This window comes from Oncorhynchus keta, chromosome 19 (genome assembly GCF_023373465.1).
Source record: "Oncorhynchus keta strain PuntledgeMale-10-30-2019 chromosome 19, Oket_V2, whole genome shotgun sequence".
Lineage (NCBI taxonomy): Eukaryota > Metazoa > Chordata > Actinopteri > Salmoniformes > Salmonidae > Oncorhynchus > Oncorhynchus keta.
The window spans coordinates 87,245,959-87,263,180 of record NC_068439.1 but is presented as its reverse complement, the minus strand read 5'-3'; the positions used below and the strand labels follow the sequence as shown (position 1 = coordinate 87,263,180).

Here is a 17,222-nt window from a genome sequence, read left to right as displayed (position 1 = left end):
CTGGTAGATATTACCTGGTAGATATTACCTGTTAGATATTTATTACCTGTTAGATATTACCTGTTAGATATTTATTACCTGTTAGATATTTATTACCTGTTAGATATTACCTGTTAGATATTACCTGTTAGATATTACCTGTTAGATATTACCTGTTGGATATTACCTGTTGGATATTACCTGTTAGATATTACCTGTTAGATACTACCTGTTGGATATTACCTGTTAGATATTACCTGTTAGATATTACCTGGTAGATATTACCTGGTAGATATTACCTGTTAGATATTACCTGGTAGATATTACCTGTTAGATATTACCTGTTAGATATTACCTGTTAGATATTACCTGTTAGATACTACCTGTTGGATATTACCTGTTAGATATTACCTGTTAGATATTACCTGTTAGATATTACCTGTTAGATATTACCTGTTAGATATTACCTGGTAGATATTACCTGTTAGATATTACCTGGTAGATATTACCTGTTAGATATTACCTGTTAGATATTACCTGTTAGATATTACCTGGTAGATATTACCTGGTAGATATTACCTGGTAGATATTACCTGTTAGATATTTATTACCTGTTAGATATTTATTACCTGGTAGATATTACCTGGTAGATATTACCTGTTAGATATTACCTGTTAGATATTACCTGTTAGATATTACCTGTTAGATATTACCTGTTAGATATTACCTGGTAGATATTACCTGTTAGATATTACCTGTTAGATATTACCTGGTAGATATTACCTGTTAGATATTACCTGGTAGATATTACCTGGTAGATATTACCTGTTAGATACTACCTGTTAGATATTACCTGTTAGATATTACCTGGTAGATATTACCTGTTAGATATTACCTGGTAGATATTACCTGTTAGATATTACCTGTTAGATACTACCTGGTAGATATTACCTGTTAGATATTACCTGTTAGATACTACCTGTTAGATATTACCTGTTAGATATTACCTGTTAGATATTACCTGTTAGATACTACCTGTTAGATATTACCTGTTAGTTACTACCTGTTAGATATTACCTGTTAGATATTACCTGGTAGATATTACCTGTTAGATATTACCTGTTAGATACTACCTGTTAGATATTACCTGTTAGATACTACCTGTTAGATATTACCTGTTAGATATTACCTGTTAGATACTACCTGTTAGATATTACCTGTTAGATATTACCTGTTAGATACTACCTGCTAGATACTACCTGCTAGATACTACCTGTTAGATACTACCTGTTAGATATTACCTGTTAGATATTACCTGTTAGATATTACCTGTTAGATATTACCTGGTAGATATTACCTGGTAGATATTACCTGTTAGATACTACCTGTTAGATATTACCTGGTAGATATTACCTGTTAGATACTACCTGTTAGATACTACCTGTTAGATATTACCTGTTAGATATTACCTGTTAGATATTACCTGTTAGATATTACATGGTAGATATTACCTGTTAGTTACTACCTGTTAGATATTACCTGTTAGATATTACCTGTTAGATATTACCTGTTAGATATTACCTGGTAGATATTACCTGGTAGATATTACCTGTTAGATATTACCTGTTAGATATTACCTGGTAGATATTACCTGTTAGATACTACCTGGTAGATATTACTGCACTGTCGGATCTAGAAACATTTTGCTACACTTGCAATAACATCTGCTGACCATGTGTATGTGACCAATAACATTTGATTTGTATGTGTTTGTTGTATTCACACAGGGCTCATGTGTAAAATAAACCCTAGTCTTAGTATGATTTCAGTAACCATCTCTGAAATCTACTGATAGGATCAAGTGGAATCAGTGAAGTGAATGAGTGTGTGGACTCTGGACACTTCTGCTGGAGGCCACTAGATGGCAGACTAACCACTGAGTGTGTTTAGAGTCTGGACATTTCCGCTGAAGGCCACTAGATGGCAGACTAACCACTGAGTGTGTTTAGAATCTTGACATCGCTGCTGAAGGCCACTAGATGGCAGACTAAGCACGGAGTCATAACATTATCAGAGTGGATTAGTTTGACAAGATTTCAATGTAATTCATTATACCAATGAATCATTATGATAAAAGGCCAAAACATGTCAGAGATGCACCATTTGATTTGGAATGTTTTATTTCAACATGTACAGACTGTTCCCTCTAATGTTGGCCTCCTCCCTTCCTTATGTAGCATGGGGATGCTGGTCATCGTGTGCAGTAACAGACATTAAAGGACTGTAACAGTCAGTATTGGAGAGTAAATGACAGTCACTGACAACAACAGACAGTAACAGTGACTGCCTGTAACAGACAGTAACATCAACAGACGGTAACAGTGACTGCCTGTAACAGACAGTAACATCAACAGACAGTAACAGTGACTGCCTGTAATAGACAGTAATATCAACAGACAGTAACATTAACAGACGGTAACAGTGACTGCCTGTAACAGACAGTAACATCAACAGACAGTAACAGTGACTGCCTGTAACAGACAGTAACTTCAACAGACAGTAACATCAACAGACGGTAACAACAACAGACGGTAACAGTGACTGCCTGTAACAGACAGTAACATCAACAGACGGTAACATTAACAGACGGTAACAGTGACTGCCTGTAACAGACAGTAACATCAACAGACGGTAATATCAACAGACGGTAACAGTGACTGCCTGTAACAGACAGTAACATCAACAGACAGTAACATCAACAGACGGTAACAGTGACTGCCTGTAACAGACAGTAACATCAACAGACAGTAACATTAACAGACAGTAACAGTGACTGCCTGTAACAGACAGTAACATCAACAGACAGTAACATCAACAGACAGTAACATCAACAGACGGTAACAGTGACTGCCTGTAACAGACAGTAACATCAACAGACAGTAACATCAACTGACGGTAACATTAACAGACGGTAACAGTGACTGCCTGTAACAGACAGTAACATCAACAGACAGTAACATCAACAGACAGTAACATCAACAGACGGTAACAGTGACTGCCTGTAACAGACAGTAACATTAACAGACAGTAACAGTGACTGCCTGTAACAGACAGTAACATCAACAGACAGTAACATTAACAGACAGTAACATTAACAGACAGTACCCTCCACTCCAGAGCTGAGCCCTGCTGTTGTTGCTGTCTCTCAGTCACATGGCAACCTGATCTGAACTGGCCCCTAAACCCTTTAAAGTCCAATTCAACCTGATCTGAACTGGCCCCTAAACACTTTATAGTCCAAGTCAATTAGCACAACAATCCCCAAGCTGCCGTGAAGAAAGGCTCTGGCAAGTTAGAAAAGAGTAGAAAGGCAGATTACATGTGGAATGAGCTCAATGATCCAGAGAGACATCTGTGGTATTGTGTTGTGTGACAAAACTGCACATTTCAGAGTGGCCTTTTATTGTCCCCAGCACAAGGTGGACCTGTGTAATGATCATGCTGTTTAATCATCTTCTTGATATGCCACACCTGTCAGGTGGGTGGATTATCTTGGCAAAGGAGAAATGCTCACTAACAGGGATGTCAACAAATTTGTGCACAAAACTTGAGAGGAATAAGCTTTTTGTGAGTTTGAAAAGATTCTGGGTTATTTTATTTCAGCTCGTAAAACATGGGACCAACACTTTACATGTTGCGTTTATATTTGTGTTCAGTAATATATTGTGTTTTGTATTCTAAAGCCACAATTCGTGATTGAGTTTACATTATATGCCAAAAATCTTTGCACCTTTGATTGTTGGAGAATATCAAATACTGTGTGTGTGTCTCATGACCGCCGAACCACCGATCACCCTGACCGCCGAACCACCGATCACCCTGACCGCCGAACTACTGATCACCCTGGCCTCCGAACTACTGATCACCCTGACCTCCGAACTACTGTTCACCCTGGCCTCCGAACTACTGATCACCCTGGCCTCCGAACTACTGATCACCCTGACCTCCGAACCACCATCACCCTGACCTCCGAAAACCCATCACCCTGACCTCCGTACGACTGACCTCCGAACCACCGATCACCCTGACCTCCGAACCACCGATCACCCTGACCTCCGAACCACCGATCACCCTGACCTCAGAACCACCGATCACACTGACCTCCGAACAACCGATCACCCTGACCTCAGAACCACCGATCACCCTGACCTCCGAACCACCGATCACCCTGACCTCCGAACCACCGATCACCCTGACCTCCGAACAACCGATCACCCTGACCTCCGAACAACCGATCACCCTGACCTCAGAACCACCGATCACCCTGACCTCCGAACCACAGATCACCCTGACCTCCGAACTACCGATCACCCTGACCTCCGAACTACTGATCACCCTGGCCTCCGAACTACTGATCACCCTGGCCTCCGAACTACTGATCACCCTGACCTCTGAACTACTGATCACCCTGACCTCTGAACTACTGATCACCCTGACCTCTGAACTACTGATCACCCTGACCTCTGAACTACTGATCACCCTGACCTCCGAACTACTGATCACCCTGACCTCCGGACGACTGATCACCCTGACCTCCGGACGACTGATCACCCTGACCTCAGAACTACTGATCACCCTGACCTCAGAACTACTGATCACCCTGGCCTCCAAACTACTGATCACCCTGGCCTCCAAACTACTGATCACCCTGGCCTCCAAACTACTGATCACCCTGGCCTCCAAACTACTGATCACCCTGGCCTCCAAACTACTGATCACCCTGGCCTCCGAACGACTGATCACCCTGGCCTCCGAACGACTGATCACCCTGACCTCCGAACGACTGATCACCCTGACCTCAGAACTACTGATCACCCTGACCTCAGAACTACTGATTACCCTGACCTCTGAACTACTGATTACCCTGACCACAGAACTACTGATCACCCTGACCTCTGAACTACTGATTACCCTGACCACAGAACTACTGATCACCCTGACCACAGAACTACTGATCACCCTGACAACAGAACTACTGATCACCCTGACCACAGAACTACTGATCACCCTGACCTCTGAACTACCGATCACGCTGACCTCAGAACTACTGATCACCCTGGCCACAGAACTATTGATCACCCTGCCTTCTGAACTACTGATCACCCTGCCCTCTGAACTACTGATCACCCTGACCTCTGAACTACTGATCACCCTGCCCTCTGAACTACTGATCATCCCCATTACAACTTAAAAACTGAACTAAATAGTAGGCTTTTATTTAAATGTTTACAAACAATACCAAATGTAAACACCTACTTTAAAACGTATAGGACAATTACTCTGTCACTTAGCATTTACAATATACACGGAGTGCACAAAACATTAGGAACACCTGCTCTTTCCTAGACACAGACTGACCAGGTGAATCCAGGTGAAAACGATGATCCCTTATTGATGTCACTTGTTAAATCCTCTTCCATCAGTGTAGATGAAGGGGAGGAGACATGTAGATGAAGGGGAGGAGACATGTAGATGAAGGGGAGGAGGCGGGTTAAATAGTTTTAAGCCTTGAGACAATTGGGACATTAATTGTGTATGTGTGTCATTCAGAGGGTGAATGGGTAAGACAAAAGATTTAAGTGCCTTTGAACGGGGTATGGTAGTAGGTGCCAAGCGCAGCAGTTTGAGTCAAGAACTGCAACGGTGCTGGGTTTTTCACACTCAACAGTTTCCTGTGTGTATCAAGAATGGTCCACCACCCAAAGGACATCCAACCAACCTGACACAACAGTGGGAAGCATTAGAGTCAACATGGGCCAGCATCCCTGTGACAACATGGGCCAGCATCCCTGTGACAACATGGGCCAGCATCCCTGTGACAACATGGACCAGCATCCCTGTGGACAACATGGGCCAGCATCCCTGTGGACAACATGGACCAGCATCCCTGTGACAACATGGACCAGCATCCCTGTGGACAACATGGACCAGCATCCCTGTGACAACATGGACCAGCATCCCTGTGACAACATGGGCCAGCATCCCTGTGACAACATGGACCAGCATCCCTGTGACAACATGGACCAGCATCCCTGTGACAACATGGACCAGCATCCCTGTGACAACATGGACCAGCATCCATGTGACAACATGGACCAGCATCCCTGTGACAACATGGACCAGCATCCCTGTGACAACATGGACCAGCATCCCTGTGACAACATGGACCAGCATCCCTGTGACAACATGGACCAGCATCCCTGTGACAACATGGACCAGCATCCCTGTGACAACATGGACCAGCATCCCTGTGACAACATGGACCAGCATCCCTGTGACAACATGGGCCAGCATCCCTGTGACAACATGGACCAGCATCCCTGTGGACAACATGGGCCAGCATCCCTGTGACAACATGGGCCAGCATCCCTGTGACAACATGGACCAGCATCCCTGTGACAACATGGGCCAGCATCCCTGTGACAACATGGGCCAGCATCCCTGTGGACAACATGGACCAGCATCCCTGTGACAACATGGACCAGCATCCCTGTGGACAACATGGACCAGCATCCCTGTGACAACATGGACCAGCATCCCTGTGACAACATGGACCAGCATCCCTGTGACAACATGGGCCAGCATCCCTGTGACAACATGGACCAGCATCCCTGTGACAACATGGACCAGCATCCCTGATGAGCACATTTGATATCTTGTAGATACCCTACAAATTGAGGCTGTTCTGAGGGAAAAAAGGGGTGAAACTAATGTTTTGTGTATACAGTATATATATATATATATATATATATATATATATATATATATATATATATATATATATGATTAATAAGTGATTAATGAAAACAGAATATTTGCATACAGGATTTGTTGTCCTCGGTCATTAATTGGAAGAGAGTTTGTCCTGGAAATCTACTGTTTCAACAATATTTTATATGCATGTATACTTATTTATTTAATTTAACCTTTATTTAATTAGGCATGTATATAATGACACGTTTTACATGATATATAAATAAATATATAGTTATAGACTACACCTAATATACAATACAAGAGACAGTTGAATTTCCCTGAACTAAATTCTATTTCCTTTCATTCAAATTCAAATTCTGTATCCTGTTTACTACTTCAATTCAAATTCAAGAATTTAATTGGAATTTGAAGTATTCTTAACTCAAGTCTGAATTGAGCCCAACGCTGACAGACAGACAGACAGACAGACAGACAGACAGACAGACAGACAGACAGACAGACAGAGACAGACAGAGACAGACAGAGACAGACAGACTGTGATGTTATCTATTGATCATGTCCACCTTTACAGACAGACAGTGATGTTATCTATTGATCATGTCCACCTTTACAGACAGACTGTGATGTTATCTATTGATCATGTCCACCTTTACAGACAGACAGTGATGTTATCTATTGATCATGTCCACTCTGAGTCGTAGTGAACTGATGGGGTCTTGACAGAACACAGACAGGTATTCCACCACCCCGGAGTTCTGTCTCCTCTCGTCCTGCCGAGCTTGATGCTGCTCCTTCTCCCACCTCTCCTTCTCCCCGTCCATCTGGGCCAGAACACTCACCTGGACCGACCTCACCGTGGCGGCCAGCAGGAACAGTACCCCCTGTAGGATGTGACAGACTACTGCACACAGACTGAGCCCGGCTCCCAGCAGGTCCGGTACCGCTTCACATATCACACACACCCCCTCGAGGAGAAGAGGAGACGCCCGGCCAGCGGAGGCGGGGCCATGGTTTACCAGGTGACAGATGAAGCGGGCGAGGTGCCGTGCGGCGCGCCGCAGTGGGAGCACGGCCAGGTACAGGTGGCACGCTGCTTTGGTGAGGGCGTGGAGGAGGAGCCGCAGCTCCAGGACGGCGTTGCCTAGAGATAGGAGATAAAGGGTAACCCCCGGTTACCAGGGCAGCTGCTTAGAGTCAGGAGGCATTAGGCTCCAAACACTGTTTAACATCCGATTAATTCATCTGCTTTGATTAAGGCTGACGTGTCTCACCTGATTCACTACTACTGTGTCATTGGCTTGTTTATTGTGTTATTGGCTTGTTTATTGTTTATTCCATGTGTAACTCTCTGTTGTTGTCTGTGTTACACTGCTTTGTTTTATATACAAATGATAACTTGTTCTCAACTGGCCTACCTGGTTAAATAAAGGTGTTCTCAACTGGCCTACCTGGTTAAATAAAGGTGTTCTCAACTAGCCTACCTGGTTAAATAAAGGTGTTCTCAACTGGCCTACCTGGTTAAATAAAGGTGTTCTCAACTGGCCTACCTGGTTAAATAAAGGTGTTCTCAACTAGCCTACCTGGTTAAATAAAGGTGTTCTCAACTAGCCTACCTGGTTAAATAAAGGTGTTCTCAACTAGCCTACCTGGTTAAATAAAGGTGTTCTCAACTAGCCTACCTGGTTAAATAAAGGTGTTCTCAACTAGCCTACCTGGTTAAATAAAGGTGTTCTCAACTGGCCTACCTGGTTAAATAAAGGTGTTCTCAACTGGCCTACCTGGTTAAATAAAGGTGTTCTCAACTGGCCTACCTGGTTAAATAAAGGTGTTCTCAACTGGCCTACCTGGTTAAATAAAGGTGAAATATATAAATTGTTAAAAAAACAGAATGACAGACAGACAAGCAGACTTCCAGACACAGACAGACTGCCAGACAGACAGACAGCGGGGCATAGAGACAGACTGCCAGACAGACAGACTGCCAAACACAGACAGACTGCCAGACGGCCAGACAGACAACAGGGCATTGAGACAGACAGACAGACAGACAGACTTATTTTCCTCCATAATTTGCAAATAAATTCATTAAAAATCCTACAATGTGATTTTCTGGATTTTTTTCTCTCATTTTGTCTGTCATAGTTGTAGTGTACCTATGATGAAAATTACAGGCCTCTCTCATCTTTTTAAGTGGGAGGACTTGCGCAATTGGTGGCTGACTAAATACTTTTTGCCCCACTGTAGTTGCCAACTTTTGGCACTATAGGGGTCTGGTCAAAGAAAGTGCACTATGTAGGGAATAGGGTTGGGCCGTAAACTAAAGTAGCGCACTATATAGGGAATAGGTTGGTTATATGAACTGGTCTAAAGTAGTGCAGCTGTAATCTATAGATCCCTACACTGCCCCAACTGTAACCTATAGGTCCCTACACTGCCCCAGCTGCAATCTATAGGTTCCTACACTGCCCCAGCTGTAATCTATAGGTCCCTACACTGCCCCAGCTGTAATCTATAGGTCCCTACACTGCCCCAACTGTAATCTATAGGTTCCTACACTGCCCCAACTGTAATCTATAGGTTCCTACACTGCCCCAACTGTAATCTATAGGTTCCTACACTGCCCCAACTGTAATCTATAGGTTCCTACACTGCCCCAACTGTAATCTATAGGTTCCTACACTGCCCCAACTGTAATCTATAGGTTCCTACACTGCCCCAACTGTAATCTATAGGTTCCTACACTGCCCCAACTGTAATCTATAGGTCCCTACACTGCCCGAACTGTAATATACAGGTTCCTACACTGCCCCAACTGTAATCTATAGGTTCCTACACTTCCCCAACTAATCTATAGGTTCCTACACTGCCCCAACTGTAATCTATAGGTCCCTACACTGCCCCAACTGTAATCTATAGGTTCCTACACTGCCCCAACTGTAATCTATAGGTCCCTACACTGCCCCAACTGTAATCTATAGGTTCCTACACTGCCCCAACTGTAATCTATAGGTTCCTACACTGCCCCAACTGTAATCTATAGGTTCCTACACTGCCCCAACTGTAATCTATAGGTCCCTACACTGCCCCAACTGTAATCTATAGGTCCCTACACTGCCCCAACTAATCTATAGGTTCCTACACTGCCCCAGCTGTAATCTATAGGTTCCTACACTGCCCCAACTGCAATCTATAGATCCCAACACTGCCCCAACTGGAATCTATAGGTTCCTACACTGCCCCAACTGTAATCTATGGGTTCCTACACTGCCCCAACTGTAATCTATAGGTCCCTACACTGCCCGAACTGTAATATACAGGTTCCTACACTGCCCCAACTGTAATCTATAGGTCCCTACACTGCCCCCAACTGTAATCTATAGGTTCCTACACTGCCCCACCTGTAATCTATAGGTTCCTACACTGCCCCAACTGTAATCTATCGGTCCCTACACTGTCCCAACTGTAATCTATAGGTTCCTACACCGCCCCAACTGCAATCTATAGATCCCAACACTGCCCCAACTGGAATCTATAGGTTCCTACACTGCCTCAACTGTAAATCTATAGGTCCCTACACTGCCCGAACTGTAATATACAGGTTCCTACACTGCCCCTACTGTAATCTATAGGTTCCTACACTGCCTCAACTGTAATCTATAGGTCCCTACACTGCCCGAACTGTAATATACAGGTCCCTACACTGCCCCAACTGTAATATACAGGTTCCTACACTGCCCCAACTGTAATGTATAGGTTCCTACACTGCCCCAACTAATCTATAGGTTCCTACACTGCCCCACCTGTAATCTATAGGTTCCTACACTGCCCCAACTGTAATGTATAGGTTCCTACACTGCCCCAACTAATCTATAGGTTCCTACACTGCCCCACCTGTAATCTATAGGTTCCTACACTGCCCCACCTGTAATGTATAGGTTCCTACACTGCCCCAACTAATCTATAGGTTCCTACACTGCCCCACCTGTAATCTATAGGTCCCTACACTGCCTCAACTTTAATCTATAGGTTCCTACACTGCCCCACCTGTAATCTATAGGTTCCTACACTGCCTCAACTGTAATCTATAGGTCCCTACACTGCCTCAACTGTAATCTATATGTTCCTACACTGCCTCAACTGTAATCTATAGGTCCCTACACTGCCTCAACTGTAATCTATAGGTCACCATAGGTCCACACACTGCCCCAGTTGTAATCTATATTGAAAAGTGACATTAAACCCTTCTTGAGGCAGTGTAGGTTAGTGGCCTTGAGGTCTATGTTTTCCCACCACATCTGTCAGGTGTTAATCTAAATTGTAACCCCCCAATGGAAAGACAAATGGAGTCAGATCATGTGATCCCATCATGCCCCTATATGACCAGGTTTTGCCAGAGACAGGATCAAGAAAAGCCTACCTTTGGGAGGGGAGTAGGGGTGTTGCCTAATAACGTTTACCTTCGGGAGGGCTCACCACCTGTTATAACACTACTCTAGCTGGGTTCACCACCTGTTATAACACTACTCTAGCTGGGCTCACCACCTGTTATAACACTACTCTAGCTGGGCTCACCACCTGTTATAACACTACTCTAGCTGGGCTCACCACCTGTTATAACACTACTCTAGCTGGGCTCACCACCTGTTATAACACTACTCTAGCTGGGCTCACCACCTGTTATAACACTACTCTAGCTGGGTTCACCACCTGTTATAACACTACTCTAGCTGGGCTCACCACCTGTTATAACACTACTCTAGCTGGGCTCACCACCTGTTATAACACCACTCTAGCTGGGTTCACCACCTGTTATAACACTACTCTAGCTGGGTTCACCACCTGTTATAACACTACTCTAGCTGGGCTCACCACCTGTTATAACACTACTCTAGCTGGGCTCACCACCTGTTATAACACTACTCTAGCTGGGCTCACCACCTGTTATAACACTACTCTAGCTTGGCTCACCACCTGTTATAACACTACTCTAGCTGGGCTCACCACCTGTTATAACACCACTCTAGCTGGGTTCACCACCTGTTATAACACCACTCTAGCTTGGCTCACCACCTGTTATAACACTACTCTAGCTTGGCTCACCACCTGTTATAACACTACTCTAGCTGGGTTCACCACCTGTTATAACACCACTCTAGCTGGGTTCACCACCTGTTATAACACTACTCTAGCTGGGTTCACCACCTGTTATAACACTACTCTAGATGGGCTCACCACCTGTTATAACACTACTCTAGCTGGGTCCACCACCTGTTATAACACTACTCTAGCTGGGTTCACCACCTGTTATAACACCACTCTAGCTGGGTTCACCACCTGTTATAACACTACTCTAGCTGGGTTCACCACCTGTTATAACACCACTCTAGCTGGGCTCACCACCTGTTATAACACTACTCTAGCTGGGTTCACCACCTGTTATAACACTACTCTAGCTGGGCTCACCACCTGTTATAACACTACTCTAGCTGGGCTCACCACCTGTTATAACACTACTCTAGCTGGGTTCACCACCTGTTATAACACTACTCTAGCTGGGTTCACCACCTGTTATAACACTACTCTAGCTGGGCTCACCACCTGTTATAACACCACTCTAGCTGGGTTCACCACCTGTTATAACACCACTCTAGCTGGGTTCACCACCTGTTATAACACTACTCTAGCTGGGCTCACCACCTGTTATAACACTACTCTAGCTGGGTTCACCACCTGTTATAACACTACTCTAGCTGGGTTCACCACCTGTTATAACACTACTCTAGCTGGGTTCACCACCTGTTATAACACTACTCTAGCTGGGTTCACCACCTGTTATAACACTACTCTAGCTGGGTTCACCACCTGTTATAACACCACTCTAGCTGGGTTCACCACCTGTTATAACACCACTCTAGCTGGGTTCACCACCTGTTATAACACTACTCTAGCTGGGTTCACCACCTGTTATAACACTATTTTAGCTGGGCTCACCACCTGTTATAACACTACTCTAGCTGGGCTCACCACCTGTTATAACACTACTCTAGCTGGGTTCACCACCTGTTATAACACTACTCTAGCTGGGCTCACCACCTGTTATAACACTACTCTAGCTGGGCTCACCACCTGTTATAACACCACTCTAGCTGGGCTCACCACCTGTTATAACACCACTCTAGCTGGGTTCACCACCTGTTATAACACCACTCTAGCTGGGCTCACCACCTGTTATAACACTACTCTAGCTGGGCTCACCACCTGTTATAACACTACTCTAGCTGGGCTCACCACCTGTTATAACACTACTCTAGCTGGGCTCACCACCTGTTATAACACTACTCTAGCTGGGCTCACCACCTGTTATAACACTACTCTAGCTGGGTTCACCACCTGTTATAACACTACTCTAGCTGGGCTCACCACCTGTTATAACACCACTCTAGCTGGGTTCACCACCTGTTATAACACTACTCTAGCTGGGCTCACCACCTGTTATAACACTACTCTAGCTGGGCTCACCACCTGTTATAACACTACTCTAGCTGGGTTCACCACCTGTTATAACACTACTCTAGCTGGGTTCACCACCTGTTATAACACTACTCTAGCTGGGCTCACCACCTGTTATAACACTACTCTAGCTGGGCTCACCACCTGTTATAACACTACTCTAGCTGGGCTCACCACCTGTTATAACACCACTCTAGCTGGGTTCACCACCTGTTATAACACTACTCTAGCTGGGTTCACCACCTGTTATAACACTACTCTAGCTGGGCTCACCACCTGTTATAACACTATTCTAGCTGGGTTCACCACCTGTTATAACACTACTCTAGCTGGGCTCACCACCTGTTATAACACTACTCTAGCTGGGCTCACCACCTGTTATAACACTACTCTAGCTGGGCTCACCACCTGCTATAACACCACTCTAGCTGGGCTCACCACCTGTTATAACACTACTCTAGCTGGGTTCACCACCTGTTATAACACTACTCTAACTGGGTTCACCACCTGTTATAACACTACTCTAGCTGGGCTCACCACCTGTTATAACACTACTCTAGCTGGGCTCACCACCTGTTATAACACTACTCTAGCTGGGCTCACCACCTGTTATAACACTACTCTAGCTGGGCTCACCACCTGTTATAACACTACTCTAGCTGGGTTCACCACCTGTTATAACACTACTCTAGCTGGGCTCACCACCTGTTATAACACTACTCTAGCTGGGCTCACCACCTGTTATAACACCACTCTAGCTGGGTTCACCACCTGTTATAACACTACTCTAGCTGGGTTCACCACCTGTTATAACACTACTCTAGCTGGGCTCACCACCTGTTATAACACTACTCTAGCTGGGCTCACCACCTGTTATAACACTACTCTAGCTGGGCTCACCACCTGTTATAACACTACTCTAGCTTGGCTCACCACCTGTTATAACACTACTCTAGCTGGGCTCACCACCTGTTATAACACCACTCTAGCTGGGTTCACCACCTGTTATAACACCACTCTAGCTTGGCTCACCACCTGTTATAACACTACTCTAGCTTGGCTCACCACCTGTTATAACACTACTCTAGCTGGGTTCACCACCTGTTATAACACCACTCTAGCTGGGTTCACCACCTGTTATAACACTACTCTAGCTGGGTTCACCACCTGTTATAACACTACTCTAGATGGGCTCACCACCTGTTATAACACTACTCTAGCTGGGTCCACCACCTGTTATAACACTACTCTAGCTGGGTTCACCACCTGTTATAACACCACTCTAGCTGGGTTCACCACCTGTTATAACACTACTCTAGCTGGGTTCACCACCTGTTATAACACCACTCTAGCTGGGCTCACCACCTGTTATAACACTACTCTAGCTGGGTTCACCACCTGTTATAACACCACTCTAGCTGGGCTCACCACCTGTTATAACACTACTCTAGCTGGGCTCACCACCTGTTATAACACTACTCTAGCTGGGTTCACCACCTGTTATAACACTACTCTAGCTGGGTTCACCACCTGTTATAACACTACTCTAGCTGGGCTCACCACCTGTTATAACACCACTCTAGCTGGGTTCACCACCTGTTATAACACCACTCTAGCTGGGTTCACCACCTGTTATAACACTACTCTAGCTGGGCTCACCACCTGTTATAACACTACTCTAGCTGGGTTCACCACCTGTTATAACACTACTCTAGCTGGGTTCACCACCTGTTATAACACTACTCTAGCTGGGTTCACCACCTGTTATAACACTACTCTAGCTGGGTTCACCACCTGTTATAACACTACTCTAGCTGGGTTCACCACCTGTTATAACACCACTCTAGCTGGGTTCACCACCTGTTATAACACCACTCTAGCTGGGTTCACCACCTGTTATAACACTACTCTAGCTGGGTTCACCACCTGTTATAACACTACTCTAGCTTGGGCTCACCACCTGTTATAACACTACTCTAGCTTGGCTCACCACCTGTTATAACACTACTCTAGCTTGGCTCACCACCTGTTATAACACTACTCTAGCTGGGCTCACCACCTGTTATAACACTACTCTAGCTGGGCTCACCACCTGTTATAACACCACTCTAGCTGGGCTCACCACCTGTTATAACACCACTCTAGCTGGGCTCACCACCTGTTATAACACCACTCTAGCTGGGCTCACCACCTGTTATAACACTACTCTAGCTGGGCTCACCACCTGTTATAACACTACTCTAGCTGGGTTCACCACCTGTTATAACACTACTCTAGCTGGGCTCACCACCTGTTATAACACTACTCTAGCTGGGCTCACCACCTGTTATAACACTACTCTAGCTGGGTTCACCACCTGTTATAACACTACTCTAGCTGGGCTCACCACCTGTTATAACACCACTCTAGCTGGGTTCACCACCTGTTATAACACTACTCTAGCTGGGCTCACCACCTGTTATAACACTACTCTAGCTGGGCTCACCACCTGTTATAACACTACTCTAGCTGGGTTCACCACCTGTTATAACACTACTCTAGCTGGGTTCACCACCTGTTATAACACTACTCTAGCTGGGCTCACCACCTGTTATAACACTACTCTAGCTGGGCTCACCACCTGTTATAACACTACTCTAGCTGGGCTCACCACCTGTTATAACACCACTCTAGCTGGGTTCACCACCTGTTATAACACTACTCTAGCTGGGTTCACCACCTGTTATAACACTACTCTAGCTGGGCTCACCACCTGTTATAACACTATTTTAGCTGGGCTCACCACCTGTTATAACACTACTCTAGCTGGGCTCACCACCTGTTATAACACCACTCTAGCTGGGCTCACCACCTGTTATAACACTACTCTAGCTGGGCTCACCACCTGCTATAACACCACTCTAGCTGGGCTCACCACCTGTTATAACACTACTCTAGCTGGGTTCACCACCTGTTATAACACTACTCTAGCTGGGTTCACCACCTGTTATAACACTACTCTAGCTGGGTTCACCACCTGTTATAACACTACTCTAGCTGGGTTCACCACCTGTTATAACACTACTCTAGCTGGGTTCACCACCTGTTATAACACTACTCTAGCTGGGTTCACCACCTGTTATAACACTACTCTAGCTGGGTTCACCACCTGTTATAACACTACTCTAGCTGGGCTCACCACCTGTTATAACACTACTCTAGCTGGGTTCACCACCTGTTATAACACCACTCTAGCTGGGTCCTACAACTGTAGGCTTACTTGTTTCGTTTTCTTATTTCCGTCTACATAATGTTTGGTATAATCGCCAGGTATGGTGTTGTATTGTTCTTGTTGTCGCTATGGTTTAATGAATTAAACGATTCATAACAAATGTAATGAAAGCTGTAATCATACCGCAGTTAGGAGGAAGAGCCGTGCGCGTGCCAATACCGCACCGTTCCCTTGACGAAGAAAGCTCCCATACCTCTGCTAACCAGGTTCTCTTACCGTCGATGTAACACAGCAGCCAGAGGAAGGCTATACTCGCAGCCAGGGTAGTCCACCAGTCCATGACATGTAGTCTAGCTGTCCTTTCTGTCTCTCTGCCGAGTGGACGATGCCTGATGCAATAAGGAGGCTCTGTGTGATAGTCTATAGGCATCGCACGACAGGGCAAAGTGCGCTTCCTGATCCAGGTAAACGTAGTTGTATATTGGATATTCGATGGATTCGGTTTTATCCTCAATAGCTCTTGAACCAAGCATACCATGACTATGGACATTATATATTCTGAATCAGGTTTGGATGGAGAACAATCCATGTTGTATTTATTAATTGTTTTATAAAATAAAATATGATTTTGGATTTCAATCGCACTTAAAACAAATCATGCCATTACTATGGTAATTATATATCCTGAATCAGAAGACTTAAATTCCAACAAAACAAAAGACGTGGATTTTTCTCCTCTGATTCA

General features: G+C 44.8%; 2 protein-coding genes across 26 annotated transcripts; both read right to left on the bottom strand.

Annotated features, from left to right (window-relative positions):
- Nucleotides 1-2,147: 2,147 nt before the first annotated feature.
- On the bottom strand, nucleotides 2,148-6,401 carry LOC127909589 (uncharacterized). Of its 22 annotated transcripts, none has more exons than XM_052471741.1 (4): nucleotides 4,285-6,401; nucleotides 4,141-4,188; nucleotides 4,069-4,092; nucleotides 2,148-3,983 (listed from the first exon to the last, which is right to left on the bottom strand). In XM_052471741.1, the coding sequence occupies exons 1-4, from the start codon at nucleotides 5,218-5,220 to the stop codon at nucleotides 3,789-3,791; spliced, it is 1,203 nt and encodes a 400-aa protein (XP_052327701.1). In that variant the 5' UTR covers nucleotides 5,221-6,401; the 3' UTR covers nucleotides 2,148-3,788. The 22 variants fall into 22 exon arrangements, with proteins under 22 accessions (XP_052327701.1, XP_052327698.1, XP_052327699.1 ...); XM_052471738.1 differs by having other exon boundaries at nucleotides 4,141-4,236; nucleotides 4,309-6,401; XM_052471739.1 differs by having other exon boundaries at nucleotides 4,069-4,116; nucleotides 4,165-4,236; nucleotides 4,309-6,401.
- A 430-nt stretch (nucleotides 6,402-6,831) lies between these two features.
- Nucleotides 6,832-16,896, bottom strand: LOC118380058 (uncharacterized). 4 transcript variants are annotated; one of them, XM_052471795.1, is made up of 3 exons: nucleotides 16,661-16,896; nucleotides 7,404-7,897; nucleotides 6,832-7,361 (listed from the first exon to the last, which is right to left on the bottom strand). In XM_052471795.1, exons 1-2 carry the CDS (start codon nucleotides 16,815-16,817, stop codon nucleotides 7,425-7,427), a joined length of 630 nt encoding a protein of 209 aa, XP_052327755.1. In that variant the 5' UTR covers nucleotides 16,818-16,896; the 3' UTR covers nucleotides 6,832-7,361; nucleotides 7,404-7,424. The 4 variants fall into 4 exon arrangements, with proteins under 4 accessions (XP_052327755.1, XP_052327754.1, XP_035622953.1 ...); XM_052471794.1 differs by having other exon boundaries at nucleotides 7,446-7,897; XM_035767060.2 differs by having other exon boundaries at nucleotides 6,832-7,897.
- Between the last annotated feature and the right edge of the window lie 326 nt (nucleotides 16,897-17,222).